The 21569-nt window shown below is 36.1% G+C and overlaps 1 protein-coding gene across 6 annotated transcripts in view; it reads left to right on the top strand.

Annotated features, from left to right (window-relative positions):
• The window catches only part of NLN (neurolysin), a 38159-nt gene extending 18486 nt beyond the window's left edge, over positions 1-19673 (top strand). For all 6 annotated transcript variants that reach the window (XM_058828241.1, XM_058828245.1, XM_058828244.1 and 3 more), the window contains 9 exons: positions 1581-1683; positions 2367-2527; positions 3803-3938; positions 6136-6502; positions 7876-8077; positions 11874-12060; positions 13079-13207; positions 14138-14274; positions 18509-19673. In XM_058828241.1, coding sequence (XP_058684224.1) covers positions 1581-1683; positions 2367-2527; positions 3803-3938; positions 6136-6502; positions 7876-8077; positions 11874-12060; positions 13079-13207; positions 14138-14274; positions 18509-18643 — 1557 coding nt within the window. In that variant the 3' untranslated portion in view covers positions 18644-19673. The remainder of the gene's footprint in view (positions 1-1580; positions 1684-2366; positions 2528-3802; positions 3939-6135; positions 6503-7875; positions 8078-11873; positions 12061-13078; positions 13208-14137; positions 14275-18508) is intronic.
• Positions 19674-21569: the final 1896 nt, after the last annotated feature.

Below are 21569 nucleotides of genomic sequence, written 5' to 3'. Positions count from 1 at the left end.
AAGGGAGCACCCAAGATTCATGTAGATGATTGTGATTGAAAGGAACGACAGAATTAAGATCTGCAAAAGCTTATAAACTTTTATTATTAAATTATATACTTGGTGTGGAAATTGGTACATTAGTCCCTGACCTAGCATAAGCACATGGGAGTGGGTTTTGTATAAAAGGGATACAGTGAAAGGGAAAAGACAAAGAGATAAATTAATTAAAGAGGGGAAGAGAGAAAGAAGAAAGGGAGAAAGAGACATCACCATTTATGCCTCGAGCATCAGTCCAGCTGCCTAGGTGTCCAGAGTCTTGGGGGTACCTCCTGGTCCTGGGTGGGGGTACTGTTTTATAGATAAATTTTCCTTGCCCTAGAGAAAAGTTTTGCAATTTCTGTGTAAATTAGTCATCATGCACAGTCTGTTCTTTACACTGTTCTGGAAATGTGTTCTGTTCAGAGGGCTTTGGCAGCCTTTGGTGGTCTTGTTCCCCCTCTCTACATTCCAGACCTGTTGCTCCTTCTCATTTCTCTATTTGTGCTGTACTGAGCTACGCTTATCTCCAGGAGGAAAATCAAAGACCTTTGTCCCAGAAAAGTGCTGTCCTACATCTGCATGGCCCCTTGTCCAGTCACATCTTGTTCTTTCTCACTGTGTTACTGCCAGCAGTCCTTGGCTGTTGTTACCTACAGTCCTTGGCTGGTGCCGTAGCTATCCTGCTATTGGTGTTTCAGACTAACCCTTATCTTGTGGGATTCTACAGATGCCAACATAGTTATCTTCAAATTCTGAGTGATATTTCTAACTATAATTTGACCTTTATTTCTGACTGTTGAATAGACTTAACCCTTTGTAGAAAATAATCAATCTTAATCCACGTCCTTCTGCTAGTGAGAACAGTTTGATGTGTATTTTCATATAACTGATGCCTCTCAAGGTATTTTGAAATTCCTTAGAGGAAAATAGTTGAATTATATTTAGCTTTTTATTTAGTGTGCATTCTCTTACTGGTAACTACATTTATTTGAACTTGAAAATAACATGTAGAAACTTGCTATATTAGAAAATGTTTCAAAAAAATTACTATCAGGGTTTTTAAATAGGTTTTAGAATGGCTTTGTGTTTTGAGAGCAGCCTCTTCTTTCTACCATACCATACCATACCTGTACAGTTCCAAAACAGTGTTTTTGAGTAAGTCACATGCTTTTTTACTCTTTTCATTCTCATTGATTTCAGTGGATATTTATACACTTAAAATTGTAATTTAGCTGTTCAAATAAAAGAAAACAATTGAAGGTTAGCATGTGAAACTGTTTAGTGAATGTGTTCAGTCCTCTCTAAGCTGAGTTTAAAATGTTGGAGCGATAGCCCTTGGCAACAATATTGCTCAGGACCAAACAAAACATAAAAGGAGGACTGACAGGGTATGAAGTATGTTGATACCTGCAGTGTGTTATTTACTCAGTCCTGGTATTTACTGTTGGTTAGTAGAGAGCCTATGAAAAGAAAAGAAATGTTATTCATTCATGTAGAGGATAAAAATTGCCAACTTTGATTTTTATTTTTCCACTAAGTTCAGTTTATACCCTATACAGGAAATAAAGGCAATGAAGAAAAAATTGAATGAGCTGTGTATAGACTTTAACAAAAACCTGAATGAGGAAAACACATTTCTTGTGTTTTCTAAGGAAGAACTTGGTGAGTAGGATGATTGCTGTTTCTGTTTTTTCAGCCTTCCAGTTTTTATTGGAGTAGCTGGTTTTCACCTCATGCATGAGTGAAATCCTATTTCCCAGTCTTTTCTGTCTCTTTTTTAGTCCTTCTCCAGAATCAATTCAGAGTTATCTTTTGCAGGTGTTCATGCTGTCATACATTTTTGCTTCCTGAGGTTTTTGCCTTGCATCAAGTTAGATTGTTGGTCCTACTTCCTTTAGCATAACTTCACTCTATTCCTTTTCTCAGTTATCATCAAGCAATCCCCTGTGTAATTATTGGAAAAGCTTTTTTTGTCCTGCAATCAACTTTAACTGATTCAGTAATTTAAACCAAGCTAGAGATTTCATGTGACAGAGAATTTAGGGATTCATTATCTGAAGGGCATCACATAAAATACGCTCTAATAACAGATCTTTTTTATGTTACTCAGTTTTTTAGTGGTGGCCTTACATGTATTTCTCTTTTGCTGTCAGGTGTTTCCAAATTTTGTTTTGCTTGGAGGAATTTGAAAAAGTTTTAGTAAAAAATTGTAAAAAGGGAGGTATATTTCTATGGAGATTTCTGATGTCAAAGTAGATTGCAGCAAAACAAATGCAACTGTCTCACCAAAACAGGGGGGAGTAGATAATTTCAGTAAACACAGTTTATTAAATTGTATTCTACAGATGGCCTTCCGGATGACTTTATTAACAGTTTAGAGAAGACTGAGAAAGACAAATATAAGGTTACCTTAAAATACCCACACTATTTTCCTGTTATGAAGAAGTGCTGCATTTCAGAAACCAGAAGAAAAATGGAATTTGCCTTTAACTCAAGATGCAAAGAGGTATGTTGTGTACTGGCTGTTCTACACTGCAATGACAGGGTTGAAAAATGGAGCTAAACATTCAAATGTTAGGTTTGAATTTTGCACAGTGTGAAGTATTTTGGAATCAGAACTTATCAGTGTCATCTTTAACAATGCCTTGCTCCAATTAATTCTGATGTCCTGAGTCCTGAGACCTTAGAAGTTGACAGTCTGCCTCTGTGTGCATATTTGTATGTATCTTAATGTTCAAGTGGTTCTGTTAATAGAAGTGGGATTTTGATCTTCTCTGAAATTTCCCTACAATGCTCCACAGACCCTTACTGACACTTTCCTCACAGAAAAGGATGTCTGATTGTGGCTTCTGTAGTCTGTTGGGATTCTTTGGAATAGAGAGGAGTTATGTAAGAACATGTTTTAATTATAAATACAGATGATTAAATGTGAATATGACAGATTGCATATGTGCACAACTAGACAAGTACAAAATAAAAAAAGCATTTAAGGACAGAGGATATATCATTCAGACAATTGTATCAACCATGCATTAGAAAGCAATAGAAGAGTTGACCTTTTGTGCTTGAAATGCTTGGGAGTGTGATGAGTACAAGGTAAGATAAAAAGGCACCAGGAACTGAACACTTTGCAAGTCAACACACATAAAGAGATTTAATGATAAAACTGTGTTACAATCTTTGAATCTAGTGTTTAATTTTTTTTTCCCCTGACAAATCTCACTTTTCCAGACTAGAGGTTTACACAGTTATATTGTCAGGTTCTTGAGGATTCTTCAATACATCAAGGTCAAGGTCTGGAGTTTTCTGTTTCAGATCTTTCTCTGACTGCTATTGTTAGAGTGGCAAAACAGGAAAATTTGCAAACCGGTTTTGAATGTTGGCACAATAGATTAGCAATTTTTCTTCATCACTAACGAGCAATTAAGCTTGCTGTCAGCAATTTCCTTATTGTCTTTCACATGTAAATGATTGATAAAGGAAATAAACTCTTCACAACTTAAAAGGAAATGGTGTACATTTTAATTAATTAAAAAAAGATAAGTTGTAATAATAAGAAGAGTAATGAATAAGGTCAACTAGAAATCTAGCTACCTACAAGGACTGAGAAAAAATATTCCAAGGATCTAGTTAAACTTGGTTAGTTTTATATTTTAATGTGAAAGTGTTTCATTTAAAAATATTTTCTGTTTCATAAGATTACAGATATTATTGAGGTAATCGTTTTGTTAACGTGTGTTTTCTGGTTTCATTTTACAAATTTGCCTGCTTTCTTTTTTAGGAGAACACAAAAATTCTGCAGCAGTTGCTCCCACTAAGGGCAAAAGTAGCAGAACTTCTTGGTTATAATACACATGCCAACTTTGTCCTGGAGGTAAACACTGCAAAGAGCACAGACAACGTAACAACCTTTTTAGGTTTGTTCATATTTATAAGCAATACTTGTGTATTTAATGTAGTAACATGTTCCCTCAGCCAAGATGAATTTAAATACATAACTGGGTCATAGTGTCCATGAGGCTTAGCCAGAAAAGGAACTCTGCTGCCTCTGTTTTGGCATATATATTTTTTAGATCATAACTGTACAAATGAAGTTGTTCCAAATCAGGAAGCACAAGGCAAATTCTGAGAATAACTGCTTTGTGACAGCCAGTATAAGCAAGTGGTTCAGCCTTTCTCTGCCACAAAATTCAGTTACCCTCATTTAGAACCAGAGTAACATGTGCAGCTTAAGCAATTTTATCAGTTCAAGAGGCTGCATCAGAATTGCAGCTTTTTGTTCCCAATTTTTTTTTCGTCTGTAGCCTGGGTGTCTTTTTCTGATACAGCTGCATTAAATATAACAAAAGTTTACTATATGAGATGATGCAATTTCCATGGGCTGAATTAAAAAAAAAATTATCTGGAGTGATGGATTAAATCTGAAATTCAAAAGCCCTGTAATGGAATTTGATCTGAAAAGAGATATCTTAAAATTCTTAAACATAGCTGTTTATGAATGAATTTAGAGTCATCCTGTTGATGTCAGTGAACTCTTGGATGCAGAGTTAACTTCTGCTTCCTGGTAGTTCCACTGAATAGTACGTGTTCCTTTACTACCGTGTCCTAACACCACGTAGGAGTGTATATTGATGTATCATCCAAGTAACCCCCCACAAACAAATTAGTACAAAAATAAGGTGTGTTTCATGATAGTGGGGTTTTGTGCTTAGGCTTCAATAAAGATGTTCATATGCTCCTCTTTCTAAATCCATAATTCTGATGCATTTCTCCTGAAGATCCGTATTTGGCAATACTAATTTTCAATATACTTGACAATTAATGAAAATTTGCTTTTAATTTATTATTGTTATTGGTTTTAAGTGTACTTGAAGTATTTTAGACTTCTTTTCCCATTATATTATTGTAATACTGTGTTTTTTCATTTATTTTGAAGCTGACACACATAAGTTAGCAGCTGTTTTTTTTACAGTATGAGATCAGATACTTTTTCTATTCATAAATATCATGCTTCATGGTAATTCTCACAGGGGGAGAATATACATAAAATTAATTGTCACTTTTTATTTAGTCCTTTTGGTATAGTCTCAGCTACAAGCATGACAGTGTGTTTTGCTCTACTTTGTTCCTGTCTATTCATGTTTTAAATCAAATGTTCATAAGCAATCTTACATCTATGAAGAAGAGCATTCTCTCCTATGACGTATTCTGAATTTAGCACAGTACAAGCTGCAAACAGTATTTCAATCATGTGAATGCATTTAGTGCATAACATCCTTCCTAGGAGCAGGAGTGGCAATTCCTAAATTTTACACTCTAGGTATCAACAATGAACATTAATGTGAATTCTTAATGAAAAAAAAAGTTTCTGATTGACCAGAAATACTTACAAGAGAGTAAGTACAGAATGTACTGTATGGAAGTGTCAGTAATATTTTATAATTATTTTATTAATATAAATATAAATTATTTATTTTAATAGTATAAAATATAAAATATTAATATAATTTAAATATAAAAATATAATAAAATAAATATTTTATATTCAGTATGTCTGCTTCATAGTGCTATGATGCCTTCTTGTCCAAGGAAAGTATGTTGGGAAAAATTTGAATCATAGACTTTAAAATCCAGAAGTTCTGCTAGTGTAGAAGCCAGGCATCCCATAGGTAAAAATTCTTGGGTCTTTTGGGTTTTTTATAGGACTTTAGCTAGAAGTATTGAGTTTTGTGTTGCACTTCCTTTCAGTAACAGTAGTTGTAGTCTTTCTCTGTTGCTGAAGAAATGTATAAGGAATACTGAGATTATATGAGGTAAAATCAAAGGATTCAAGCATAACTATCTAGTGTTACTTTTAATTTATGATTAAAATTATTGGAAAAAGTCTAAATTTACCAAAACCCTTCACACTGCTCTTAGGCCTACATGTTATACTGTATCATTTATAGCATGCCTGCAATTAAGACTTCTTAGGACAAGAAAACAGATGTTGCTTGCTGTTGGTGAATGAATGGAAAACACACACTTCTGGAGTATGTGCTTGAACTGTTGAATGTATTTTATAGTAATAGATAAGAAACATGGAAGTTGACTCCAAGGCAATCTTTCTTTCAGATGATTTGAGTAAAAAGCTAAAGCCTTTGGCTGAGGAAGAAAGACAATTCATTCTAGATCTGAAGAAGAAGGAATGTAAAGAAAGAAATTTTGATTATGACGGGAGAATCAATGCATGGGATCTTCATTATTATATGAGCAAAACTGAAGAGCTGAAGTACTCCATAGATCAAGAAAAACTGAAGGAATACTTCCCAATTGAGGCTGTTACAGAAGGCTTACTGAATATTTACCAGAAGCTGCTGGGACTTGAATTTGAGCAAATAGAAAGTGCTCATGTTTGGCACGACAGTGTTACTCTTTATACAGTAAAGGATAAATCAACAGGAGAAATGCTAGGGCAGTTCTATTTGGATCTTTACCCCAGGTAATGACTTAGTGTTTTGCTTACATGTTTAAAATGGAATTTGTCTTAATGGGTTGCTGCTTGTTTAGTTAAAATTAAATGCATTTGGAAGTAAATATTTGTTCCACTGACAGGATTAATACTTTGTTCATTTAGTTGTCCCCTGGACTGTGTTCAGGTTTTTTTACACTTTTTATAAAAAATTTCTTATATTCTATATTTGTTTATAGTGGCTCATATTCATTGAAGATTGCATGGAGAAGCATTGCTTCTTCATTCATACTTTTGGTAGTACTGCTCTCTAGTGAGTTGTCCATAATTTTTTGCATCTACGAGCTTTTCTCCTTTCTACCATACTACTTTAATTTCCATTTCTGTTGAAGTGTTACTGCAGCCTGCTCAGATCAATTAAATTTCTGTCAGCTAAGAGTTCCTAGTTTCTCCCAGTTCCTCTTTACATTTTGTGTATTTTCTACCCTGTTGTCCAGACTGCTGGTCAAATAGATCAATATCAAGAATAGATTTCTATTGAGCATACATTCAGATTTACTGCTGTGTTGATCTCTGTAGCTCTCCAGCTGCCTTTGTAACTATTTATAGTATCATCTGTGTTTTGTCAATTAGGAGACTAGACTGGTTTGACAGGATTTATTCTGAGCTAGTCCTTTTTGGCTACTTCTCGCTGTTTTTTTGTTTGCTTTGGTGTAGTGTTTTTTTAGATTAGTATTTAGCATTTTATAAATTTGTGGATATTCTTTTTTAATGTAAGGTGATTTAAGATTTTCTGGCCTAAGAAAATTAGGTTACTAAATATATATATAGTAGTACATAAATTGTTCTTTTTATGGTAACATAGCTGTCTCCATCACCTATTCACCTGCTTCCACATTATTGTATATCATGTGAATTGCTGAAGATATGGATCCGTAAGACTCCTCTTACTTAATCTTAGTTAACTAAATAGTTTAGGACAAAAATTTCAAAGTATTTTTTCTTTAAACTCTTACATCACAGTGAAAATGCAGTGTACTGTATTCTTTTGTCTCCTGTAATAAAAAAAAAAATTGCATCAGAGAACAGAAGCCAGGTTCTCCCTGTTGCAGTAGCAGTTTAAAACACAGCTGGCATCTGAAGTATATATATTTTCAGCATTCAGATTCTTGTAAATGCTGCTGGCAATATTGGAATGTTGCGATTTCAGTATGAGAGTAGAAGGGGCTTTTTTCCCCCCTTGTACTCTTAACTTATTGAGTCTTAGAAATCATGAAAATATTTTTTGTGTAAAACTTTGTGTAGAGACACTGACTGATTCTCCCTGTTCTTGAATAGGCTTCACCATTCTGGTGAGCAAGCTTGTGGTTTGAAGATAGTGTCTGATATATTTTCTTACACAGAGAGGGAAAGTATGGGCATGCAGCCTGCTTTGGTCTACAGCCTGGCTGTCTTCTCTCTGATGGCAGCAGATTGATGTCTGTAGCTGCTCTGGTAACCAACTTCACAAAGCCAACATCAGATCGTCCATCATTGCTGCGACATGATGAAGTGAAGACTTACTTCCATGAATTTGGTCACGTAATGCATCAGATATGTGCACAGGTTAGTGATGTCTCTATTCCAGTGTAAGACTTACTTTCTCCACTGTCTCATAGCAAAGTATAGTTCTGTTTTGGTAGTTTCTAATTTTAGTAAAGCACGTATGCGGAGTTCTGGTTATTTTTTGAAGTGTCAGTTTTTGTTTTAATATTTATTTAAAACTGAAGCAATAATTACACCTTCTTTTGAAAAACATTTTTGTAGGAACATGTACTTTTGCATTTGCATCATGCAGGAGTGTATTCCTTCATCACAGGTACAGAAGATGCTCAGTCATGTCTTTATTCAGATGACTTTTTATTACTTCTAGTTTTGTAGAGGTATGGTATTAGAAACAAAAAAGGTTGTTATACCTAGGAATGAAAATAATTTCTGAAGCTAGATGACCTCCAGCATTTTGGCCTTTAGTACTGGTGAGACCTATCACTTTTGATATCACAAGCATAAAACAAGTCTTGCCTGAGCTATTTTGTTTTTTCCAATCTGACAGGCTCGGTTTATTGCAGTGACTAGAAAGAACTGAAGGTAGTTTCAGATTTTCTATCAAGGTACCAATAAAGTTGTATAATTTCTGTTTTCATTTTTGCTTACATGTAAAATTGATACTACAGATGATAAATTTATTATTAGCTTAATTAAAATTTTACAGTTCAGAAAGAGTTGGTGTCAGTATTCACACACCAAAAAATTCACATAGTTATCTACAAATTCAGATTTTGTGCAGAACTTCTTTCATCTTCTCTATAAACAAATACAAAATAATGAGGTCAAGAAAAAATGACCCACATTAGATTTTCATTCTTGACCATGATCCTAGAGACTAGGATTGCAAAATAAAGAAACAACGTCCTCACAGAAATCCATATATTAAACCCAGAGTTAATAAATAGGTAGACTTGCTAAGATATTTTTGAACCATCTTAAAGGTAAAAATGTAATTATTATTTTATCACCTTCACCCCGTGATATGTGTTTCTGGTATCGAAAACTGAGCAGTAAAACCTAGGCAATATAGAAGGTGTTTGTAAATGTAACACATTTGGCATTGGTATAGAACAGTACAAAACTGACTGCAACATTTTGACAGCCAGTGTGGATGTGCCTCCATGTTTTGGAGTCCTTTCAGGACAGCTGAAGCCCACAGTTTCAATATATATGTACTTCAGTTACTCTGGAATTGCACACAAATCAGAGAGGCCTGCTTTCCAGTTGTCTCTCACACTGCTCTGGCATTTTCTATGTTCCCAGCTGCCATGCTCACTTCTCTTGCATTGCACGTAAATAGCTATTTGCATGTGTGCAAACTTGCTAGTCCTATATAAGAATATCCTGTCCTCTGGAATTCATGTGGACAAAGCACTGTCTTGTTTCATGTGATGATTTGTTTAAGCATGTTAAGACTTGACAGTTAAATGCTATGCAAGGATGAGACTGGGAGGGATTTTTGAGCTGCTAGTAAAGGTCTGATACTCTATTAATATACTGGAAAAGTGAGATATACTGTTGGAGAGTGAGATCAGGACAGGGAGGGAATTTGTTCACATTGTTCAGGAAGGAGACCTCTTGAAGTAACTTGAACCAAATGTATTGATGTTTTTTATTGTGCTCTTGGATATGGGTAAATGAAGATATCTTGAAGGCCCCTTGCTTTTTACTCTGGCCACTTCTATCACCATTTCTTTCCTGAAGCTGGTGCTTCCTAGCTTCAGAGCTGCTATTCAGCAAGGACAGTAAGAAGGGCTAGCTTACATCTATGGATTTGAGCAGCCTGCAAGAGTTGATGAAAGTTTTACTCCTTTTGTGTTGCTCTTCTGAAGACATGACAGGAAGACACATGGATGTGACACAAATGTCAGTTCAAGGTTATGTCCTGTATTATATACACTTTTTTTGTAAGCCTGCAAGAAACTAAGTTTAAAAGCCTGTAATCCTGTGAGGATCTATTTCCCAGTCGAGGATGGACTGTAAGAATATTAACAGCTCTTAGAGAGGACAACTGAGAATTCTTTTAGCACTTAAAATGTTTTGTTAGTATTTTGATGAGAAAGAAAAAAAAAATAAAATTGGGCTGGCAAGAGGGGGTAGACTCATTACAAGAACAAGGGTGGAGTGATGGTAGGAATACTCTGCAAAGGGATCTGGAAGACCAGTTGCATAAGGTTCAACAAGGCCCAGTGCCAGATCCTGCCCTTGGGTCACAATAACCCCAGGCAGCCCCACAGGCTGAGGCAGAGTGTCTGCAAAGCTGCCCAGAGGAAAAGGACCTGCCAGTGCTGGTGACAGCAGCTGAGCATCATGACCCAGGTGGCCAATAATGCAAATGGCATCCTGGCCTGGATCAGCAGGAGCAGGGCAGGGATTGTCCCCCTGTACTGGGCAATGGTGAGGCCACACCTCAAATCCTGTTTTGGACTCTTCACTACAAGAAAGACATTGAGGTGCTGGAGTGACTCCAGAGAATGGCAACAGAGCAGGGAAAGGGTGTGGAGCACAAGTCTTGTGAGGAGTGCCTGAGGGAGCTCGGGGTGTTTAGCCTGGAGAAAAGGAGGCTGGGGGGACTTTATTGCCCTTTACAACTGCCTGAAAGGAGCAGATGCGGTGTCAGGTTCTTTTCCCAGGCAATGACAGTACAAGAGGAAATGGCTTGAGTTGCACCTGGGAAGGTTTAGATTGGAAATTGGAATTTAGAGGGTTTTTTTTTTCTCTGAAAAAAAATCTTTGAAATGATCTACCAAGGGAAATGGTAGAATTAACATCCTTGGAAGCATTCAAAAAATGTCTGAATGTGGTACTTGAGAACATAGGTTAACAGCTTAATGATGAATATGATGGTGATGCTGCGTTGGTCATTGTCCTTGATAATCTTAAAAGTATTTTCCAACCTTTATGATGCTATGATTCTATAAGACTAAATAATTTCTGTGTATTTGAATAACTGTCTTTCAGAGGTGACTTCTTAGAAATATTTGGATTTGGAGTATATTTTAATGAAGATTCTTAGCTGCACAAACTTTTCTTCAAAATTGATATTGGGGGAACCTCTTAAATATGAAGTCATTGCTGATACTAAATTTAAACAATTCAAATTTTAAAAAAAGTGCTAATGTGCTTGGCTTTCAGAAGAAAGATTCTTTTATCAAAGTGTCAGATTTGAAAACTTTCCATGGATAAGGTTGCTGGGATTTATTTTATTTTATTTTATTTTATTTTATTTTATTTTATTTTATTTTATTTTATTTTATTTTATTTTATCAGTCCATCTAAAAAAATTGTGTTATATCTTAACCACATATATTTCAAATTATGACAAATAGAGCAAAGCTTAATAGAATAAGTTGGTTAAGTAAAGTTAATCAGTGTGGTAGACTGCAGTACAATAAACTTTTTAAAGTGCATAGTTGGAGTTTATTATTTTACTTTGGGGTAAACACAACAAAAATCTGTAATAATTTACAAATTGTATCACTGTCACAAGACAGTATGAAAACATTTATATTGCCGTCGTAGCCTAAAAGGTAAAAATGAATAATCCTAAAAAAATTGAAGTACTGTTCTATACCAGTAGATAATGCAGTATATAACTACTGAGTACCCTACTTTATTCCTTTGTCTGATTTTTTTCTCCTTTCTTTAAATTTAATTTAAAAATTAGTACTATTATTATTGGTCTGCTCAAATTATTCCTTTTCCTGTGATTTATGAAAAATGATGAAATTTTGACATCTGAAATATTATATTCTACAAAAAATACTGCCTTCTATTTTAATTTAATTCAAAGGCTTTTTTTTTTTTTTTCTAGACTGATTTTGCAAGGTTTAGTGGAACTAATGTGGAAACAGACTTTGTAGAGGTACCTTCACAAATGTTTGAGAACTGGGTGTGGGAAAAAGAGCCACTACAACAGCTGTCAAGACATTATAAAGATGCAACCCATGTTGGAGACACTCTTCTGGAGAAACTTGCTGCCTCTAGACTTGCTAATACAGGTATGTCTCTGCCTTTCTCCCCACTGTATATGTATAGAAGTATATGATTTTAAAAGCTGACAAACACAACAAGCCTATTAAATTTCTTCTGTGTGTGCACTTACCACTGTCTTTCTAGGTTTATTTGTGTGGGTACCCCACTAGAAAAGGCTATGATGACAGATAGAACTCTTTGCAGGAAGAGTAGCAGCTCTGAGTTTCCAGGCCACCTATAGGACTAAAATATCTTTCCTCTCCATATAATTTTTTTACCTATAAGCTTTTTTCATTTACCATTGGTCATGTGTGTGGTGGGTGGAGGAGGGTAGTCTGTTATGGTCTGGTGTGGTTTTTGTGGGGTTTTTAACCTTATGTGTACTCCAGGCACTGTACAAGACACTGTATATCTACATGTATCGTCTACATTTGATTTGCATGCGACACTTAGCAGATATGGAAGTTACTTGCAAATTTAGTGAACAGACATAATATATCCCAGACAGCATAGCTGTAGACCTTACATGTATATCTCCAAACTAAGATTGTAATCTCACGTCATTACCTATCATGTCATTATTATTCTGTCACTCCCACCTCTTTATTCTTGTAATCAGAGCTTCCCATTTATGGTATCAAGTCATCATTAAACTACTTGTGTTTATTTCATACTGCTGTCCTATCCTGAAGAAGAAGTCTTTGTCCTTGTGGCTTGCACAGGCTCTAGCTGCATAAGCATTTTGTCTGACTAAAGGTTCATATCTTGTAGCTTCTTAAAGAAAAGCTTAAATTAAAATTTGCTTTTAAAATATCTGCATTATTTTAGTTTTTATCAATGAGGAAAGTAATATTCAAGAAGAGGGAGTTTAGCATAATTCCTTTATTAAAACTATTCTTCTCAACTCCTTGTAAGTGGAGATGGAAATTATAAAACTCAAAAATTCTAATAATTGAGTATGCATGTTGAGATCTTTGAAGGAAAGATGCAAATGAAACTCCAGCTATTTTGATACTGGTTAATTAAATGTGTTTACCCAATTAGGACATCTAACCCTCCGTCAGATTGTTCTGAGCAAAGTTGACCAGGCACTGCACACAGAGCTGTCTGTTGACCCAGCAGACGAATATGCTAAATACTGTATGGAGATTCTAGGAATTCCTGCCACCCCAGGTATGTCAGTATGAAGCTTTTATACAGCATGCCCAAATCATGTTTGATTTAACATGCCTTTCTTTCTCAATAATGCTTGGCATACAAAAAACAGAGTTATTTATGGAATAATCTATTTTATGGAGCTGAAATAATTATTTTGGAATTTAGGATGATCTTAATGAACTCTTCTGAAGGAAGAACAAGGTAAATATAAAATTTAGCCTTTTACAAGATATATTTTAGAGTGTCACAATGTGAATTCTACTTTAGATGTTCTGTCACATCTGTGTTGGATGTACAAGTAACCTAAAACGGGAAATTGAGTTTCCTTCGTTTTCAACAGACTATGTTCAGTAATTTGAGGCATACTCAGACCCATTATGCTAAAAGTTTCAAAGTAGCTTGAGCAAGCCTTTGAGCCTGCTAGGGGAATTTCTGGGCATATGCCCTGGAAGTCTGCCACAGGTTTCAAGAAAGCCTGACTGCTTAGGATGAGGCAAAATGCTTCTCCCCAGGTGCTATGCAAGACTAGGTAAATTTACCTTGTCCCCTGTAGGTTGGTGACCTTTGCCTTGCCCCTGTGCCCCATGACTATTGGTGTCTGACCCTATACTTAACCTGAGACACTGCAGAATGTCTTGGTCTTTGGTCAGTGGATCCCTTTGGTGGGGTTGCAATAAACCTCTCTGGAATTCCATACAGGAGGCCCTTTTGGTCTTTCTTCACTGGTCCTTGGTGGTGCATGAGTTTTGGATACAGTGACTGACTGTGCCAACCTGAGCGGCTTTCTCAAGGGAGCTTTGGACTGGTAGCAGTAACAATATCCATTTGCCACACTGCTACAGTAGTTGATATAAATTCCTTATTAATTTATTGTTGAAGTACTGTATGCATCAAAGAAATAACTGTATTTAATTTCAATAACTTTATGTTAATCTACTTTTCAAGGAACAAACATGCCAGCTACTTTTGGACATTTGGCAGGTGGTTATGATGGTCAATACTATGGATACCTGTGGAGTGAAGTGTTTTCCATGGATATCTTTTACAGCTGCTTTAAGCAAGAAGGAATAATGAATCCAAAGGTAGGTGCTGAATACTTTTTGCTAAACTCTTTCTGCTGTTGCACTTTGTCTCTGAATCCACATTTATTGCCATCATGATCCCTAAGTATAATGTTTCAAGTACTACTTCTGTACCTGTTGAGTTCAGATCAAAATCAAAAAAGGTGTAAAAGTAATTTTAAGGAAACCATCTTAAAATTTCCTAGAGCACTTGGATTTTAATACAATTCTTACATCACCATATATTTAATACTGCAGTACTTTTGAGATATTGTGTTGCCTTGTCTAATGCTTTCCTCTGTAATTTTAGACTGAAAAAACATTCCTCCATTGCAGGATCCAAAAGCAGATGTATATTCATCTGGTTAAACTTGTACGATAGTGGTGCTCTGTTTCTTTTACATTTCCATGACATTCTTTGTACCTTAACCCTGTGGTCCTTTTATGTAGTTACAATTTAGAAAATGAATTTGTTTTGAGCTTTTCACAACACAGCATGATATGAAAGTTGTCTCATCTTCGGTTTAAATCCCAGGTCCATTTTGAATTCCAAATCATTAAGAGGTTCTAGACTTACTGTGTCTTTTTTCTCTAAAGTAATTCTTCAGCCTCTTCTGCCTCCAGCAGAAAAAATGGATCATTAGTGATGTGGTTAGTAGTCCTGCCAATTCTAGCAATCTTTTTCAGCGATTATAGTATTAGACTTGAGTTGAGCTGCTGCAGATGAGACAGATGAGTTCTATACTGGGAAAGACCTTTGGGGTTTTCTGATCCTCTTAACTGCATTCTTGATTCAGCTTCCAGCACTAGTTCTTCCTTTCAATAAAAGAATACAAGAGAAGAATAAAGCAAAGAGTAGAAAATGCATGACTATCCTTTGACTCTCCTGGAATTTGCCTTCTTTTCTGCCTATACTTATCACAGTTTTCTAGAACTGTCTATCCCTCTGGAGGATGGAGACAGTAAACAAGATTAGATTTTGATCTGGACAAAGAGGGGGAGTCGAAAGATTAGATGGGGTAGGACTGTGAAACTGAGGCAGTGGTTAGGCCAACAAAACCTAAAAGAGGTATTATGAAGAAAAGCAGCCAATTTCACAGTTTGAGAGAAGAAGTAACACAGGGTTGGGAGGTTAGGACTGACCTTGAAGGGATAGGGATTCATAGCAGGTACATACGAGAATAAGCCTACCTGCTTATTCCTCGGGAATCTCGTTACTCATAAATGAGCAGTAGAGAAGAAGTGTCAAGCTAAATGAGTAAATAAAAGAACTTTCAATGAAATGTTGTTCATATGGATCTTAAAATGATATTGAATGGAGGACTCAGACTTGCTGGCTTTTATAACTGCTAGCATTTGGGAAAGATGGTTAAAGGTGCTGGTGCCAAACCTGTGGAACTTCGTGTCAGTTTTTTTGTTCTGACATGTCCACCTCCCTCCAGTGCCATCATAATTTTGTTCCATCAGTTTTACTGTCTAGTCTCAAAAGTCTGTTTTGAGTGAATGTATAGTCAAAGCCCTAAGCCATAGTTTGGCAAAATGGTTCTGTTACCTTTACTTCTCCTGAGGGATGTCTTTTATTCTGATTTTCTGTGAGAATTTCTTTTTTCTTTGTCTGTTTATGGGAGGCTTTGAGAATAAACTAATTATGCTAAAAGTGAGTATCTCTGTGGAACAGCTGAAAGAAAACTAGTGCCTCTTTTATTGTGAAGCCTGTTATTCAGGCTAAGAAGTGAGGCAGAAAAGTGATTATTTATGTGTGTCACTCACTGTCTGACATATGTGCACACAAACATTTTGTGTGAATGCTGATATGACTTCAGGGATAGCTGTGGAGATTTTTTTCTCTCCCTCTTCAATGTTATCTCTTCAAACTAGTTCTCTTTTAACCCAAACAAGTATGATAACATCCCACAGGATGGGACAATTTTTTATAAGCAAATAGATACCAGTGTGTTTTTTGTAGTTACTTGTACTTCATTATATCTAGATTTAGACTAGTTTTCAGAACAGCAGAAAAGGAAATAAGGTATTATGACTAGGCCTTATAGAAATTTGGCTTACTTCTTCCTTTTTGAATTAAACCTCTTCTCCTGTTTTGAGCAACAGTTATACAACCTAATTTCAGAGACTGGAACATATTAATATTCTTCCACAAACAATTAACTCTAACTTAATTGGTAGCCAAACTCCTCACTTCTTGCACATTATCTGAACTAACCTCTGATCTCCCTAGAACTGAGCAGTATTCTGGCTCTGAAGGGACAATAGCAAAGACTCAAGTCTACTCAAAAAATACTTGTAAACTACAGAGAACAATATATTCATTTGCTGCTGATGTTCAGCGAACTAGAAGAATTAGTGAAGTGTGACCAACACTTCAGTGATTTTTTTAAAACTTATTATTTATATTTATTTTATTTTAGATTTTTCCAGCTGTAATTCAGACACTGCAAATGGTAGTTCAATTAAGCCATGGAAGCCCATCACGTGAAAACACCTTTGCTTGTTTTTACAGTACAATCATGTCTTGATTTGAAAGACAGGTGCCCACCAAGGAAGGTGGGAACCTCCCTTGAAATGGACAATATGACCCCCTTCCCTACATATTATTGTGAATTTGAAACTAAGAGATTTTCAGGCAAAAATATGGGAAAAGGAATAACAGTTCTTTACTGGTATGTATGTATGACAAGGCAAACAAACCATAACAACAAACAAGAACAGAAAACCCCATTAACAGTCTCCTCCCTGCAGTTTAATCCATCTCCCCTCGCTGCAGCTCCGGGCACGGCCGGCAGGGGGCGCTGCTGCTCCCGCCGGAAGGGGCGGGGCGGGGATTCCACCAGGCGGGCAGGGGGCGCTGTGGCGCGGGCACCACGCCGAGATGGCGGCTCGGCCCAGTCGGGAAGGGACGGGCAGCAAGTGGTCGTGATTGCTGAGCTCCCGCGCAGAGGTGTAGGGGGACACCCGACACGTTGGCTCCGGATCACCCCCCCAGTTAGCCTGGAAACAAAAAAAAACAAAAACAGACTTTACAGTGCAGGGAAACCTCATCGGGATCTCGGAGTCCAGCGCACAGGAGTGGCCGCGGCAAGGCGAGGCGGGCAGAGGGTGGGCACCACACACGGCGGTTCTGAGCTCCGAGGGGGCAGGCGGAGCAGCAAACGGCAAACAGCTCCCCCGAACTCGGAAACCACACTGACCAAAAGGCCGGCCCCAAACCTCCCGGGACTCTTCACCTTTCTCTGTGTTGTCAGATGTAACCTGCTCCTAGCCAGGGCTATTTCAATCAAACGTTGTGACACCCAGCTACATCTTTTGTTTTCTTAAGTATTGGTAGTTATTGTTTCCTAGCAACATATGGGACAGAATTCCATGAGACAAAGACACAAAAGGAAAAATCAAAACCCCCCAACAAGTCATGAGGAAGCAGTGTGGTCTTGTTGAGTTGTGGGGAAGTGTGTATGTGTATATACACTGACTAAAAGGAAGAACGTTGCCTTCTTCAGTATCAGAAGCCCTGGGACATATGCATGCAAAATAACATTTTTCTCATTTGTAATCATGTCTCAGAAGCCCAGAATTCTCCAGATATATGCGTTCCATAAAATACAACTTCTTTTTAAGAAACTCCTCATTACTTGTTTTCTTAGAAACGTCATTGATTTTTTTAAAGGAATCCATTCTTTCTGAAGCAATAATGTTTCTTCCTGAAACCTGAGTTAAGTCTTACTTTCTCTAAGATACTTTAATAGGTGGGTTAGATGTGTTTTTATGTATGATGTGTACAACTGTGTATATTATATGGGTGTTAGTGCCATGCCATTCTACAGTGCTATACCTATTTTATCTCTGAAGTATCTCTGTAATCCAAACAGATTAAATCATCAGTTAGAGACAGGATGTTGGATTCCCTCTCCCTGCTTGTCAGTCACAGGGGTAGTCTTTCACTGAAGATTTTGAAGAGGTTGTGTGTTTGTTATGCTTTATAGAATGTTGATTGTACCTTCAAAACCAGTGTAAAACCACAAGGAAAATAATTTCATTAGAACTGGTCAAATTTCTGTTCTCTTGAATTCTTCCAGCAGATTTATATTATACTTATGGTATATCCTGGTATATCCTAATTTGGTATTCGGAAAATCTGGTAGAAGGAAAGTTATCATTAGTAGATTTTTACATATGCAGCAAATATGCAACAGAAAAAGGGGCAAGATAAGAAGTACTAACATTCTGCTTTACCTTCTGTCAGGCTGGGATGAAATACAGAAACCTCATCTTGAAACCTGGAGGATCTTTGGATGGAATGGATATGCTACAAAATTTCTTGAAGCGTAAACCAAGCCAAAGAGCTTTCCTATTGAGTAAGGGATTACATGTTCAGTAAAGTTATGATTCTTCTGTAATGGCATTTAAGTATGGACTGAACTGGAAATATCAGTGTATTTCACATTTTAGCTATGTATAATTCTAGGGAAACTGGGTCATTTTTTGATGATTTTTTAAAATTGTATAAATAAAAATGTGACTTTTAAAACAAAAATTCATAGAACTACAAAATTCAGCACATCAGGGAAAAAATTCTGAGATGTGCAGAAGCTGAGGAATTTGGATGGTAATTTTTTTAAACTGTTATGAAATAATATGAATTAATACTAATCAATATGAGGAGTTAATGCCATGTTTCTCTTTTAAGACATGCGCTTAAATTATGTCTTGTGAACTAATTTTAAAACTGAAGGGGATAAAAAGAATACAACCAGCAATAAAGGAAACAGATTCATTCGTATTCTCTATTCTCTCTTGTATTGATGGCTCACCAGTGTCTCTGATGGATAGGAAGTGTTTGATTTTGTCTTTGTTTGAATTCAGTCCAGCTACCTGACAAATCTGAAGTCTGAGAACCTGCGCCAGATACCTTTACAGCAGAGATGTTTTTGTCATACTTTAGACCTAATTCTGAAGCATTGTACCATTTATATACTTATATAGTGTAACTAAAAAGGGAAAAATCAGCCAAAATCTGTGGCTGATTTTTCTGTTATTCCACCACTCTTTTTGTTGATGACCACAAATCAGGTCTTTGTTTTCCAAATTATATCAACACCGGCACTAAAATATTGTACTTGGGCAATTATAATGGCTTCAGTTGGTTTCTTAAGTATTTTGACATACAAATAAGGAAGGAAGGAAATAAAATATCCCTAATGGGAATGATAAAAGCCAATTAAAAGTTTTTCTGTTCCTTTCTGGTATGGCATGCAGAAATGCTACAAAAAAAGTGCAATAGATTTAATAGTTTCAGCTATAGGAGTGTGAAAGTAATTGAAGTATTTATCTGCAGTTTTTATGCAAAATTAGGAAAAATTAGTTTTAGAAGCCAACTCTACATCATCCTAATAAAACTGTTAATCCAAGTGCACTTTTCTTGTCTTAGGTATCTTACTGTGGTTTTGCTATTACAGCATATATACAAACAGCTTTTAAATTTTATTTACTACCCAATACATTTTAGACATTTGGACCACAGCTGTAAACATGGTAGGGGTCTATAGTTTTTTGCTCAACCATGAGTTAAGAAAATTTGCCTGGTCAACTGAAAAGACTCTTTTTTCAGCAAAAGAAAATTGATATCATTCACTTTGGGTCAAAGATGTCCATTTGTTTTAGGGGAAAAAACCTGAAATTTAGATTGTTCTCACAATTTGTGAGTATTTCTCAGAGTGATAAGCTTCATTTTTTGCCTTTTTTTTTATTTTAAAATGTTGAAACTGGGGAGTTAAAAATTAGTTTAATTAGTTTCCGAAATAGAAAATCTGAATAGACTTACCTTTGAACTGCACCAGTTAGATGTGAGGAATCATAACTATTTGTAGCCAAAACAGATGAACTCTCTTGTCTTACCAGACCACACAATTAAGACAAATCTAACTCTTATAGTCAGTTGCAATTTTAGGCCACAGTTATGCTGGGTTCTGAAAAGGCAATACATGGAAATCACATGTATGAGAAGACCTTGAACAATACTCAGCATGGGTAGAATGGAAAGCTGAGAAAACTGATGGATATAAGATTATCCCAAAACCTGTGAATTTTGCCTAGATTGATTTCCCTTACATTCTTTTGCTTACGGTATTTTGCCATCTTTTTATACATGTTTAAAATTCTTGTGATTCTTTCTTATCAACATGTTTTTTTCTCTCACACTGTAATAATATTTCCAAAGAATGAAAACATTGTAAAAAATATACTAAATTATACTTTCCCCAAATTAATCTGCAAACCTATGCAATGGAACCTTTATTAAGAAGCAAAAAGCAGTTTTTATTTTATGGTTGGTAGGCAGATTTCCACATGAGGGAGACCTTTCTCTGCATAAATCAGCAGTCTCGGATCAAGGTAGATAATTGTAAGTACAGTATATGGACAAAAATATGTGGTGATAAAAAGTCATGTGGTGATTTAAAAGTTAGAGTTAGAACAGTACTGATGGTAATTATGACAATTTAATTGACTTTTTAATTTTCTTACTCTTTAGTGTGTATGTTTGTGTATTGTGCAGTGTTGAGAAGCCAAGATGCTGAAGTGCAGGAGAATGTCTGCTATTACTTGTGTGTGAAAATGCCTGCATAATTGTACAGTTATGTCAGCAGCAAATGGATATCCATGTGTGTAGGGAGGGAAAACTAAACCATGTTGTAACCACAAATGAAAGTGTTGTGTTCCATATCTGTTCCAAAGGAATAGGATTTGCTGTAATTTGTTTTTGTAGAAGCCAGTTCCTTCATCAGGCAGCAATTAAATCAGATGGCTATGGCTAACACTACACTCAACAGAGAAGACTAATGGGTATGTTCTGAAGTGCTTATGAAAATCTTAATGTGGTAACATATCGAACTTGTCTGCTAAGTTTTATATTGGCTTCCTGGAGCCTTGTGAATTAAATTTGGGTTGGATTAAATTACTTTTTTTATTCCAACTAAAACTTATTCTGTGAGTCTATAAAATTTATGTTCATGTTTTTACTCTCAATACCTGATCTTGGAATGGAAAAGTAACCTGGGTAAAGACATTTTTTCTGTTTCTGCACCTGTCTATAATAGGTGTAAAACTTTGTATGGGAAAAACTTTCTCTGACGCTATTCTAAGGCTGTGACATGGAGTCCCCCAATAAAACAGGAAACACTTCTTCTGCTTTGCCAACGTGAGTTAATGATCTTGACACTACCAGAAACAATCACGTATATGAAACCATGCCAAAACACAGGTATCTGACAAAGTCCTACCTATTCTAGAGTTGCTAGACCTAGGCT

Source organism: Poecile atricapillus, chromosome Z, assembly GCF_030490865.1.
Source record: "Poecile atricapillus isolate bPoeAtr1 chromosome Z, bPoeAtr1.hap1, whole genome shotgun sequence".
NCBI lineage: Eukaryota > Metazoa > Chordata > Aves > Passeriformes > Paridae > Poecile > Poecile atricapillus.
Note: the sequence above shows the minus strand (reverse complement) of the source record. Positions and strands in the feature narration are given on the sequence as shown.